This window comes from Carlito syrichta, unplaced genomic scaffold (assembly GCF_000164805.1).
Source record: "Carlito syrichta isolate Samal-C Ts95f unplaced genomic scaffold, Tarsius_syrichta-2.0.1 Scaffold287766, whole genome shotgun sequence".
In the NCBI taxonomy this organism is placed as follows: Eukaryota; Metazoa; Chordata; class Mammalia; order Primates; family Tarsiidae; genus Carlito; species Carlito syrichta.
This window is the reverse complement of record NW_007231862.1, coordinates 162,997-177,313: the sequence shown is the minus strand read 5'-3', so window position 1 is coordinate 177,313 and position 14,317 is coordinate 162,997. Positions and strand designations below refer to the sequence as shown.

The 14,317-nt window shown below is 38.0% G+C and overlaps 1 protein-coding gene across 1 annotated transcript; it reads left to right on the top strand.

Annotated features, from left to right (window-relative positions):
* Window positions 1-11,200: 11,200 nt before the first annotated feature.
* Window positions 11,201-12,166, top strand: LOC103255030 (olfactory receptor 11L1). The gene has a single exon (XM_008052998.1). It carries the CDS (start codon window positions 11,201-11,203, stop codon window positions 12,164-12,166), a length of 966 nt encoding a protein of 321 aa, XP_008051189.1.
* Window positions 12,167-14,317: the final 2,151 nt, after the last annotated feature.

Here is a 14,317-nt window from a genome sequence, read left to right as displayed (position 1 = left end):
TCCTATTTTATATTCCCATCAGCATTGCACAGGGATTCCAGTTTCTCCTTGTTTTCACCAATACATACTTTCAATTTTTTCAAAATTAGCTATCCTAATAACTATGAGATGGTATACCTTTCCCCCCCACAAACTATAATGAAGTAGGGCTGAGCCAAGAAGTCTGATGTTTCCTAGGACTCATTCTCAATTTTTCTGACTGAAGATCCATTATACTTCTGTGCTGTCTTGGGAAGAATTCAGACAGAAGATTAAAGCAGAGAGAAAATCTAGTGACTAGTGATGGTGAGAGTAGGCCAAGGATTCCATAAAAGATTGATACAGTGGAACAAATTCTGTCCCTTAGCCTGCTCTCCATGCACATATGATCCAAGCAACACATGGGCATTTCAGCAAAGATATTCTTGTATAATAATGTTATATTTAAAAAGCAATGTACTTTTTAAAAAAATATAAGTCAACTGATTCAGGAAAAGAATCTATCTCGCTAATATTTTTGTTCCGAAGTCCATTCATTCTGGACCTGCACAGAGTAAGGCCTCAAAATAGATTCTGAAATAAATTAATAATGTATGTTCCATGTGAGATCTACAAATCATCCTCTGAAGAAAGTGTACAAATCCCATTTATATTTAAGACTTAAGCAAAAATAATAGAAGTCTTATCCATTACTCCAGGCTTAGTGTTGTATGGTGTTTGTGTTATGCTATGCAGTCTGGTTACAGGTATGCATTTACTTGTAGACAATTTTAGGAGTCAGACATAAAGCTAAAGCACAGAGCTAATTAAGGAGAGGAGCTTGGAGTTCATGTCATGTTGTAGGGAAGAACTGGCCCAAATAATTTCACAGAGGGGACATATTACCAGATACAAGCACCAGAGAAAGACACCCTATGTATTAATAAGAAGGAAGGAAGGAATAAACCATGTGTAAGTAAAGAGAAAAGGTGTGGGCAAGTTAACAAAGAAACTTCTATTGGAATTTGGTTCTCAGAAGTTCTGGGATTTGAGCTGTTTCTGCGTTCCAGAGAAATTCAGTTAGAGAAAACAGAACATATGAAGTCCAGCAGAGATATAAAACTATGATGTATCTTGGAATCACCCATAATTTGATACTGCCCTTACTTAAGATCGGATAATGGCTGGTTTTGTATGGTTGTGCAAAATGTTTAGTTTTTATTGGTAGGCAATGAGTATTAATGACAGACTTTCACAGTTATCATCACTGAATGGAATAACTAGACCCTGCTGTTTTTTATCCCAGGAACTGTCAGCATTGAAGCTCCTTGGGTCACTACAAACTAGGGGTTTATCTATACTGAGGGATGCTCTAGGGTGGCTGGAGGTGAATAGGATGGGACAACAAAGCTGTGGGGGTTTCTGACAACTTGTAGTGGCAACCCAGACCCAACTGCATGTTCATACATCTCATTGTTCCATCTGATCAATGTAAATACACACATACTGGGCCTCTCTGGCCACTTCTTCAAGGAAGGCCCACAAGAATTTCTCCAGTGAGTTTTCAGGGTTATCTCAACACCCTTTTCTGTCTCTATCTATGTAAGATGAATAGGAGAAGGGCAAAGATGCATTATTTCCAGGTATATGGACTTTCACACATCCACAATGAATGGCCTAGCATGGATCCAGTGTTTCATATTTTGCTAATGCTGTAAATCAGATTGGTACAAAGATATCTATTGACACTTAGTACTTAAATAACATGCCAAGAATACATTCAAGGGTCTTCTACAAATACACCCTTGGTGAGTCACAATTTTTTTGTTTTACTTTATATAAAATTTAAAGAAAGATAAAGGGGATATTTATTGGATTAATTAGTGCCAGAGAGGAAGGGAAATCAGGAAAAAAACTTATGATGGTATATATTTATGATGACATATATAAATATAAATAAATAAATAAATATATATATATATATATATACACACATATATACATATTTCTTTTTTTAAATTTTTATTTTGAGTTAGAGTCTCACTCTGTCGCCCAGGCTGGAGTGCAGTGATATGGTCATGGCCACCCCAGCGTTGACCTGCTGGGCTCCAGTGATCCTTGCGCCTCAGCTTTTCAAGTAACTGGAACTACAGACACGAGCTATCACACCTGAATAATTTTTGATTTATTGTAGCAACGAGGTCTCGCCAAGTTGCCCGTGTTGGTCCTGAACCCGTGGGCTCAGGCAATCCACTAGCTTTAGCGTTGGCATCCCAAAGTGCTGGGATTATAGGCTGAGCCACCGAGCCCAGCCTGATTATATATATATATATATATATATATTTGAGTTAGAGTCTTACTCTATTGTCCAGGCTGGAGTGCAGTGGCACACTCATGGCTACTGCAGCCTCGACCTGATGGGCTCAGGCGATCCTTCCACCTCAGTCATTCAAGAAGGTGGAACTACAGGCACACACCACCATGGTCAGCTAATATTCTGATTTATTGTAGAGATAAGGTCTCACCAAGTTGGCCAGGCTGGTCTTGAACCTCTGGACTCAGTCAATCCTCTTGCCTCAGCCTATGATGATATTTGAAGGGCTTTCTCAATAGTGCAAGGAGCAAGAGGCAAAGTATTAATAAAGTAGCAAAGTTTAGCCTCAATTTCTAAAGAAACAAACACATTTTTCTACATAAATAAATAAATAAGGCAATATGATCAGAGATGGGACTTTTTTTTTGAGTTGGAGTCTTTTAAAAGTAAATTTTTTTTAGTTGGAGAATCACTCTGTCGCTCAGATTAGCACACTCATGGCTACCCCAGCGCTGACTTGCTTGGCTCAGGAGATCCTTCTGCCTCAGCCTTCCAGGTAGCTGGAACTACACGCTCGTGCTACCATGCCCAGATAATTTTTGGTTTATTGTGGAGACGAGGTCTTGCCAACTTGCCCAGGCTGTTCTCTAGCCCATGGGCTCAGGCAATCTCCTCACCTCAGCTTCCCAAAGTGCTGGGATTATAGGCTTGAGCCACAAAGTCCAGCCTAAAAGGAAATTTTAAAATATTTTAAAGTAAAATTTGTCTGAAAAGCAAATCTCCCTAGATGAATATGTTGATGAGAAGCATCAGTGCAAGCTGCTGCATTCCCAACACTTCCCCTGGCCCCTTCGGAGGGCTGTCTTTGTTAAGCCTCTGCCTCTCTGACCCTCCCTTCCCATTTGGGTATGTGGTGGGAGTTTATTCAATGCAAGTGTCAGGTCCTTACCTCAGCTGTCCCCCTTACTAGCTTCTGAATTACCTAGCAGGACAGAAACTGCATCACTCACATAACTAACATTTGTTCCTTTCCTTTGTTGCCCCTTGATTCCACTAGCACAGCACCTGGAGTCCCCATAATCATACTGAAAGCAGTGCATTCAGGTGAGTGACAATGGGTTTGAAGTTGAACCAGACCCACATTCAGACACTGTGTTCTGATATACCCCTCTGTGACCCCAGTGAGGTATGTAGGTCTGTCTGCCTATCCCCTCTGTGGTGAAGTGGGTCTTTTTCTAAGGCTTATGTGAAATATTGTATATGGAGTGTCCGGAATTTAGTACACACTCAACAAATGCTCATCCACACCTTGGTCTCCCCAGTCATGTAATGTAACTGGGAGAAAGAAAAGGAAGTGTAAATCTTTGGGGACATACTTTGTTCACTTGTCTTTAGGGGCTAATTGTTCTGACGTTTGCTATATCCATTGTGTGTTCAACACAGAGATAGTCAGATATGAGGGCTTTTGCTCTAATTATGTGTCAGGAGGTTTCTGAAGATCATAATAAATTATCTGCTAATTTTAAGATGCACTAGCTTGAAAAAAATAATTATTGATTTCTAGATTGGTTATTCATCTTCTGTGACTGATTCTTTCACTTAATTCACCAGCTTTGTTCAATTACTTGGTTTCAGAGAATGGTTCTAAATTAAAAATAACCATCTTGCCTAAAATGGCCCTTGAGCATTAAGAATTTCTATGATGATTAAAAAACATGATGTCATCTATAACTCTACTGGAAGGGTAATACAAAGCATTATTCATAATGATCTCCACCACAAAAATACATGGAAACACAGCAATTAATGAGATATAAGATTGGGATAATCCCCATTCTTACTGTATAAGAAAGTTAAAATAAACATAATACATGAAGATAACTTTTCCAACCGTTTAGATTACTGGGCTTAAATATCTTGAATTTTGAAGATATATATATCCATCATTCTCTACATCAAGTCCTCACCACAGGTAAGAAGGTAGTGGCTTTTGAGGAGAAAAGCCTTGATTAATGCATCTTGGAAAACCCCTGCACTTTGTGCCAAGGCAGAGGCAATATATACACTGACAAAGTTGAATTTAGATTTTGTCAAAAGACTATGACCCTAAGTTGATTCAAACTATTTTTTGTCTAGGAAGTTTTAAAAAACACTTTGATCTCTACCACATCTATCAAATAACCATTCCCTTGTATAATAACTAATCAAGTGAAAGACTTCCAAATAACGTCAAGCCTGAATTTTAGAATGTTCTCCCTCTTATTTAACCCAAACTTATTTTCCTAAAGTTTTCATCTACAAATGACTCTTCTACTTTTATGGTGAATCAGATAAATTTTAACTCCTCTTGTAAAATCATATAATTTCTCTTATAAAATGATCCATATTTATCTTCTCTGGTTTTCTCTACATCAAATGAAATACAATTATTTTTCATTACTTTTGTCTTGGCATGATTCTAAAACCTAATCTCATTTGCCTTTCAGCATATGCCATATTATCCAGGAGCTTCTCAAGGACAGACCTCAAAAGGAAAGGCGGCACACAAAAGGAAAGGTGGGACACACAGACTGGAGAGTAAGTTGTTCTGTCCCCTGTGTTGATTGTATAAGACTTCTAGTCATTTAAATGCAAGTTGCTTCCCAAGCCTGGAGTGGTGACTCACACCTATAATCCTAGCTACTAGAGAGGCTCAGGTGAGAGATTGACACCAGCTTGAGAAACATAGTGAAACCCCATCCAAAAAAAAAAAAAAAGAAAGAAAAAGATTGCTTTCCTTGCATTATTTTGTGAACAGGTATATTCAGCAAGCCAAGGCTCTATCACTCTCTGTGGCCAGAGAAGCAAGAAAAAGTTGTGTTTACAAATATGGCCTTTATATCTAGATATTCTGGGTCGAACTCATAATTTGAGCTAGGGGAGCTTGAGCAAATTACTTGCTTTCTGGGCCTCAGAATTCTTACTTGTAGGTTGAAACCTAATATGTAGACTTATTATGAAGGTGAAATAAAGTAATGTAAGTAAAGCATTTATCATTGTGACTTCAATCTAATAAATGTTCAAAAAAGTGTTGGCTATATTAGTATTATTATTTTATGTCTTATAATTAAGTGAGATTGTTAGTACAATGAAATATTATTACTCTCAGGTTGTAATGACTTTTGGCAACATCTGGTTAGCTTCGAAATTAGTGTTAAATATCTAGTTTTCTTTAGTAATACTCATAATATCATGGTAATTAATAATTACACAACTTAAAATTTCTCTGCGCATTGAAAAATGAATTAATCATATAACTTGGAAGAAAACTTTAAAAACAAGTTTACTGTGAAATTTAAAAGAAGAATTTCAAAATTTCACTTTTAGAAAAATTTGAATATTTAAAGTATCAGTAAATGTGTTGTTTTGGTGTTTTACACATAAACAATGCTTATTTTTAACTCAGCAACACAATCCTTAATTAAATTCAATAAATTATAGTAAATACAAGTTTATATTATTTAGAATGAAAAACAAATCACAATTCTTGATCCCCTGTGAAATAAAATGGACATCAAACCGTTGTAATGGAACTTTTCTTAGGCTATATCAGTATCCTAATGCATTTTCAAAAACCATGATGCTCATGGGAACAAAAAGGTTTTTGGAAACAGTACCCAAGTTACCAAGAATACTAAGCTAAAGTTTATGTCACTAACATTATTTGAAGCTACAAATATATACTCTGCTTTGTGATTTACATATTTCATGTTGTATGTGTGTAATCACCAATGTCCACTTCACTCTTGGAGGTGATGTTACTCATCTAATATATTTGCCACAGAAAAGAAAGTCCACCCCAACTCAACACGGTTGAATATTAGAAAGTAGCTTTCTGACACCTTCACCCTGACATGGTCTGCTCTCATTTGGAAACTGGGTTGTTTTGTGAATGCTGACACCTCTGCTTATGTTCCAGGTACTGACTGCCTGCTCACCTCCATGTGTGGGCCTTGATTGTTTTGTAGTTATGTGAATCCTCTCATTTCCAAGCATTCAGCTGTTGTTCATCTGTTTAGAAGTTCTTTCATTTTATTTCTTCATCTGTGGAGAAAATGGATACATAATCTGCTTTTCAGGCTCTTCTATACTTCCCTTGGCAAACATTCAGATATTACAAGATCTAGATTTGGAATAAGATATGAAAAGCTTACCCCAAACAATAGACTACTATGCAATCCATAAACAGTGTTTTATTTTCCTAAAATTTATAGGAGGAGAAGAGCTATGATGGAAGTTAACTGTAAAAGTAACTGCAAAAGAAGCCAAGATTCTGGCTATATAAAATTTACTGCCAGAAAAACCAAGATTTTAGGCTCTCCGAGTAGTGACCAGTTATGCTACCCCATACGTGGGACACACATAATCTGGAAGAAAAGAGGGGTCTAACTCTGGAAGATTGTACCATGGCTATTTGAAAAGATATATTTTTGTCTGCATTCTTTTTTCTTCTCCAAGTTTTTTTAAAACTATGCACATTAATCATATATTTTTAAAAGTATATATTAGTCAAGTCAAATGTTGATAAATAAATGATGTCAGCCTACCCCTCAGACTATAGTACTATGCGATTCATTGATGAATCCTAATGCCTGAAAAAGTCCTAGGCACATAGTAGGTGCTCTGTGCATATTTGTCGAATGAATGAACCATTAAAGACCAAACAAAGTAAGTGATTCTTGCTTTCATTCATTCATTTATTTATTCAATCATTTAATACTTTAACTAAAAGACACAAATTTAACTAGCAAGATTAAAAAATTAGATCCTCTTGAGTAGACCGACTTTCAAATACTGGGGCTTGAAAAATAATCCTGATATACTACGAATGCATTGAGAATGTCTTCCTTTCCAATTTATCTTCTAAAATTCGAACTAAAATAGCCCCTTGGACCCATTCATACATTGCATTTTCTTTGTAAAATGGACAGACTTAAACTTAGAATGAGTTTTAATACAGTTTTCTTTAATTAAATGTATTAATTAATTTATAGTCTTATTTTTCCTGTTTTTTTTTCCTTTTTTTTTTTTTTTTGAGTTGGAGTCTCACTGTGTCACCCGGGCTGGAGTGCAGTGGCACGCTCATGGCCACCTTAGCGTTGACCTGCTGGGCTCCGGTAATCCTTTAGCCTCAGCCTTCCAAGTAGTCAGAATTACAGGCATGTGCTCCCACGCCTGGCTAATGTTTGTTTTATTGTAGAGATAAGATCTCACCAAGTTGCCCGGGTTGCTCTCGAACCTGCAGGCTCAGGCAATTCACTCACCTCGGCCTCTCAAAGTGCTGGGATTACAGGCTGAGCCAACGAGCCCGGCCAACAGTCATATTTTTTTATTTACCCACACCTGTAATTAAAATATAGTGAAACAATATCCAACAATAAGCAGCTGTTATGTATTCAGTTGTCTTAGAATAGTTTACTCACTAATTGCCTGCTTGCTGGATTTTAAAGAAACAGTATTTAACTGAATTTAATTTTTAGTTGAGCACTATTGGGGTCTATCCTAAGTTAAGTTTTGAAAAAAATCTATTTAAAAAAGAATGTAAGAATTACATATTTTCTGAGTGTTTTATAAACATCTAAACCTTAATGGGCAAAATCAAATCTCAGAAGGTTGATTTCATTGATTGGTTAGTATATTTGATTGGTAAATTACAGAAGAATATCTGGGGAACAGGATTCTCAGAAGAGCCAGGTCCCCATGAAACCTAGGGTTATTGAAAAACACCATCTTACCCCAGTGTCAAACACCAGCAGAAGATGGCAGATTACAGGTTGCACCATGAAGGCACAGTTCGAATATGGGTTAAGGGAGGACGAGGTAGACACTGCCTAAAGCAGGGGACATCTGGGGCTCTGGATGCTGGGAACACCAACAGGTAGGAAGGCTCTTGCAGACACAGGCAGATTCTTCCAGAAGGAAATCAGCGAGGTGTTTTAGTGTCAAATGACAAAAATCTTCTTGTTTTGGTTGTTGGGGCTGTGAATGTTGAATTCTGAAATTACATTGAGTTCAATAAATTATTCCTCATTACCAAGGCAATTGTAGCCTTTGAGAATGTCCTATCTCTATGAAATCAGTAAATAATCTTACCAAATTGACTAGCATATAAAACTGTAATAACCAGAGTAACCAATAGTGCTCTTGAGAGGTCAAAAGTCCATTTAGCTTACTCTAGGGAAGAATACACTTAAGGACCATAATATTCTTGATTTTTTTCATATAATTTCAAAGAAAGCTGCAAAGTTAAATCTGAGGTAACACTAGTTGCCTTACTACTGAATTTTGGGAGGCAACTATTTTTAAAAAAATTTCAGCCTAATATAATTGAAGTAATTAATTTCAGCATTTGGATCTAATCAGTATTTAAATAATCAATATTTCAAGAGATCGTGACTTCCTCATTACTGAAGTCACTTAAGGAATAAATGTTGGTTAATGAATTCAGTTTCCTTGTATATTTGAGTGTGTATTGTGGGACAAACTTCAGCTAACTAGGAAATTGTGGGTATTAAGTGACAAGGGTCCATCCAAGAAAAGGGAGGGATCAATTGTGCAACTCGGATGGCAATCAAGATAATTAGGGATGAGGATGGAGGGTTGGAGGGTGAACAACACATGGCAGAGCAATTTTGGGTGGTGATGAGAGCAGAAATCCTGTTTGCAGTGGATTCAGGAAAGCAAGGAAGGAGAGGAACAGGGGCAGCTCATAGGGAAGGAGTTCTGCGCAGACAAGGCAGTGTTTGCAGATCAGAACAGCATCAAGACCTCTTCTCTGTTTTGTCTTTTTAAAAGGGAGAGGAAACCAACCTGCTTGCATGCTGAGGAAAATGTTCAGCAGAAAGGGGGCCATGAGGGCTTTGGGAAATGAAGGCAATGTAATACTTGTGAAAGGGAGAAAAAAAATAATGTATTCTCTCAACCTCCATAAATTCATTGATGGGACATATTTCTATTAACCAAACAGATTTACAAAAGAAAAACAAACAGTTTTATTTATGCATTCCATGCCCATAATGCAAGAGAAAGCAACTTTCTGGAAGCAGTGGCTTAGGGGCCTTGCTTAAATAGTATTTTAACAAAGAGCCATATATTCTATGTAGTGACAAAACAAAGGAAAGAGCATCTTCAGACTTCCAAAAGGCAGAAACCTGTGGGAAGGTAATGTCTTCTCCTAGATCCTCTGATGCCACTGGCCCTGAGCTGGTAAGAAAGCCTTGAAAAGGAGTTTAATTTAGGTGAAGAGAGGCAGAGCAGGGAAGGAAGACCTTATGTCTTTATAAACCACTGTCCTGCTATCAGGAAGTCAGAGGGAGGAGCAGAGCATTCCCCTGCACATTAACCTTCTTCAGCTCAACTAACCTCAGTATTTGAGAGAGGTATATTTTGTTTTCCTTCTCCTGCAACACCTTCCAGGATGTGGGAGGTGTCGTCACTCATGTTGGCGGGGGTGGGGGGGACGGGGAGTGGGGTGGTGGTTCTTTAGATCCTGGCATGAGCCATTTATTCAGTGGAAGATGTGGGTAGTAGATGTCCAGGAGTCAAAGGTGGTAGGTGGAAGAATTTAGTGCCCTGAGCTTGAGAATGTCCCCGTTGGAGGATTTTAGTTTTTGTTTGTTTATTTTGTTTATTTTTTTTCTTGTGAAATAAATCTCTTGTTGAGCGTAGAGATAGACAAAGGTGAGTTTGAAGTCTGAAGGAGAAGAGCACATGTGAGATAGTCACCTAGGAGACTGAAGAGTGAATAGATGAGATGACATAGAAAGATTGCTACTAAGTGCACTAAGGACACACTGGAGCTTAATGGTTGTGAATTTTAAAGTGGCAGCATCATGTGTTGTGTCTCACCGCTCAACTGCAGGGAAGCTTCTGTATGACTGGTGGACGTTGACTTTATCCAGACTGGGACAGATAATAAATTAAATGAAAGAAAGTGTGGGTATACAGGTAGGAATGATTGCAGTGGCCAAACATATGTATAGTATCTAATGGGGCAGGGGAGGACATTGGTGGGAGTGAGATATAGATTAGCCCAGTACTGTTCTTCATACCCACACACACAGACACACACAGACACACACACACACATACACACACACACACACACACACACACACACACACACACACACACACACGCTCTCTCTCTCTCTCTCTCTCTCTCTCTCTCACACAGACACAGAGGACATTGATCAATATTGTTTGAGGATAAAATGAATAAACTCTCCAAGATGTCATAGGAGATTCTGTCTTCTTTCTTCAGACAAAGAGCACATATGAGTAAGAAAGGCATTTTCTTCCATATGTGCATGATTAAAAAAAAAAAAAAACTTACATGATCACACCAAAGTCTAGTAAAGCAATGGCCGACAAACAAACAAAAACTTTATTGCTGTCAGTCTGAGATTTTTTTTTCTAGCATTATAGAGGTATAATTAACACAGAAAAATTGCATCTACTTAAGGTGTACAACTTGATGTTTCAATATATATTGTGAAATAATCACCGTAATCAGTCTAACTAATATATACATCACCTCAAGTAGTTAAATTTTCTTTTTTTTTGGGTATGTGGTGAAAACTTTTAAGATCTATGAATCAGAAACTTTTTCTGACTGTCTTTGGATCTGAGACATCAAGATTTCAGAGAACCCAAATGAATGAAACTTTCTGAGTCTTTTCCAAAGATTTAATATCCATATGTAGCTTGTGATTCCAGATTGTGTTCTTATAAAAGAAAGATGGAATAATGCATGTGTCCTAAAAAGCCGTGCATAAAGATCTAAACTATTACAAAAATAATATCTAAAGTTCCAAATATCAGTAGTAATAAATATTTCTATGCTTTGTGTACTGTACTTTGCCAAAATGCTTTCTGTCCTCCACAGGCCATGGGGACTCAAAATGTGTCCACCGTCACTGAGTTTCAGCTATTAGGATTCCAGAACCTTTTTGAGTGGCAGATTCTGCTCTTTGTCATTGTTCTGCTCATCTACTTCTTCACCATCACAGGGAATGTCGTCATCATCACAGTGGTAAGCAAGGAACAGCAACTGCACTCGCCTATGTACACATTCCTAAAACATCTCTCCTTTCTGGAGATCTGGTACACGTCCACCATTGTGCCCCTTCTCCTGGCCAATCTTCTCTCCCAGGGTCAAGCCATCTCTTTCTCTGCCTGTATGGCACAGCTCTACTTCTTTGTATTCTTTGGAGCTACTGAGTGCTTTCTCCTGGCCATGATGGCCTATGACCGATATCTGGCTATCTGCAGCCCACTTCACTACTCCTCCTTCATGAGTTCCGACGTTTGCACTAAGCTGGTGGCAATCTCCTGGCTGACCGGGGTGGGCACAGGCTTTTTGCCTTCCTTGATGATTTCCAGTTTAGACTTCTGTGGGCCTAATCAGATCAACCATTTCTTCTGTGACCTTCTTCCACTCATACAGCTCTCATGTTCCAGTGTTTATGTCACTGAGGTGACCATCTTCATTCTGTCCATCGCTGTGCTCTGCATCTGTTTTTTCCTGACGCTGGGATCCTATGTTTTCATTGTGTCCTCCATATTGAGAATCCCATCAGCCTCTGGCCGAATGAAGACCTTTTCCACATGTGGCTCCCATCTGGCTGTTGTCAGTATCTACTATGGGACCATGATCTCCATGTATGTCCGCCCCAATGCTCACCTGTCCCCCGAAGTCAACAAGATCATTTCTGTCTTCTACACTGTGGTGACCCCACTGCTGAATCCTGTTATCTATAGCTTGAGGAACAAACAATTCAAAGAAGTAGTTAGAAAAGTCATGAGAAGGAAGTGTGATATTTATAGAGTAAAAGGAAGATTCCTTATCAGATAAGGAAAAATATGCCCAGAACACAGTACATTAAGTGCAGGGATAAGTGAATGTCAGGTTCAGAGCCTGCAAACCTGAACATTGTTGGTACTGCATTGAATCCTATAAGCATAATATAATAGCTTCTTGATGGTCCCTCATCAACAACTGATCAGAAGATAAATTTCCTTTATCAAACCATTTTGAGGCCCATTTTGTTCTTGGACATTTACTTCCATCTTTTGATGGGAACTGAATGTAAAATTCTAGTGCATGGTAATTTCACACGTATTGATTTCATATTCTGCAATACAATTTATCTTTCATTTACAAAGCTTATATACAGAAAGTTCTGCATCTTTCAAGTACTATTAGGAGACTGAATTTGTGGAAATAAAATTTGGTGGGTGTCATTGGTACTTATGGAATAATTGTAGAAAGAATGAATGGAAAAAGAGAAAAAGTAGACATTTGAAATGTCCAGTGACGAGAAAGAACAAATAAGGATTTTTGAGGTGTCAAGCATTTATCTAAAATGATTTAGACTTTTTAATATTTTAAAATGATATTTAAGGGAAGAAAGAGAGAGAGAGAAACAGAGAAAGAGAAGGAAGGATTGAAAGAAGGAAGGGAGGGAGGGAGGAAGAGGAAAGAAGGAAAGGGAGAAATAAGGGGGAAGGAAAAAAGTGGGAGAGAGGGAAAGAAAAGGAAGGGAGGAAGGAAGGAAGGGAGGGAGGGAGAGAAGGAATGATAGAGGGAGGAAGGAAAGGAAAGGAAGGAATGATTTAAATTATTATACACTACGGTGAGCATTGGGAGTCAAAGGATGTACGCTAAAATGTTTAAATCACTTTTACATTTTCTTTTATCCAGTCAATATTTAGATCTCTACTCATCCTGCCCTTTGCTCTATTCATAATTCCACAAATTTTTTTTTTTAATAATTAATCAGTATTTTTATTATAGTTTTGTGGGGTACAGTTAAGGGTTAGGTGTACAATTACGTTTCATTCAGACACCCTGTTGATAAGAGGTGTTTTCCCAGCCCCAGACAGATATTTGCTACTGTTAATCCCATCTCCCTCCCCCCCATAGTTTCCTAGTACCGTCAGTCATTTTCTTATAGTATTACATTGGATGTTCAAGGTCCATTATATGAGTGAGAACATGTGATATTATGATCTTTGTTTCCCACAAATATTTTTAATCTGATATGTGCCAGATTTCATGTTACAGTCTGAGTAGCCTGAAGACACAATGACTTAAAAAGATCAAGAAAATCTTTGCCTTGATGGAACTTCCAGTCTAGGATGGAAGAGAAAAATGCAATGAATCATGAAGAAATGATGAATTTATTTCTATTTGTGATAATCAATTGAAACAATGTAAAGTGTAAGCTGGTACACAAACATATAGCAGTAAGGTGTGATTCACATAGAAGGTCAGGAGAGTTCTCTCTGTTTATGTAGTGCTTTAAGCTACACTTTAAGTATCAGGAAGACAAGAATGGGAAGAGTGTTCCAGCAAGAGCATGGCATGAATGGCAGAAGAAGAAGGCTGAGGAGGTGGGGAGTTGGGAGAATGAGGTGAGTCTCCAGAGAAAGGCCAGAGCTAGTCCATGTTTGTTGTTAACAGCCCTGTAGGGTTTCTGGATTTGCATTAAGATAAATGATTGGTCAAAGGGTACTAATTAGGGAGTGACATAGTACATTGACATTTGAAAACATCTTTGCTGTATAGAGAGAAGACTAAAAGCAGTAAGACTCGTTGGGATTGGTGCAGTAGCCCACGTGGGAGAGAATGTTGGCTTGGTTTTTGGTTTGATGACCAAATCTATTTTAGGAAGTACCTCACAGGTAGTGAGTATCTCACAGGGAGTTCAGGAGTCTTTCACTCTGGTTTCACCCACTCATTTCCTGCAGTGCTGCCAGTGTGCAGCCTCTTCACAGTCTTGAGATGTTTCACACAGAAACACATGTCTTTGGGTTCTCTTTTCATCCTTTTTCTAAACCTCAGATAGTCTCTCCTTCCTGGACTTTGGCCTGTGGAAACAATCCTTAGTCCATCTTTGATTCATATGGTAAATATTGTGTAAAAGGAGAGTAATTCACTGGAATTTGAGATACAGCAAGAAATGAATATGGTAGGAAAGGAAAGCCTTATTGCTCTAAGCTC

Bases quoted from the DNA above. Each gene is read 5' to 3' on its own strand.
- LOC103255030 (XM_008052998.1), top strand. From the start codon at position 11,201: ATGGGGACTCAAAATGTGTCCACCGTCACTGAGTTTCAGCTATTAGGA.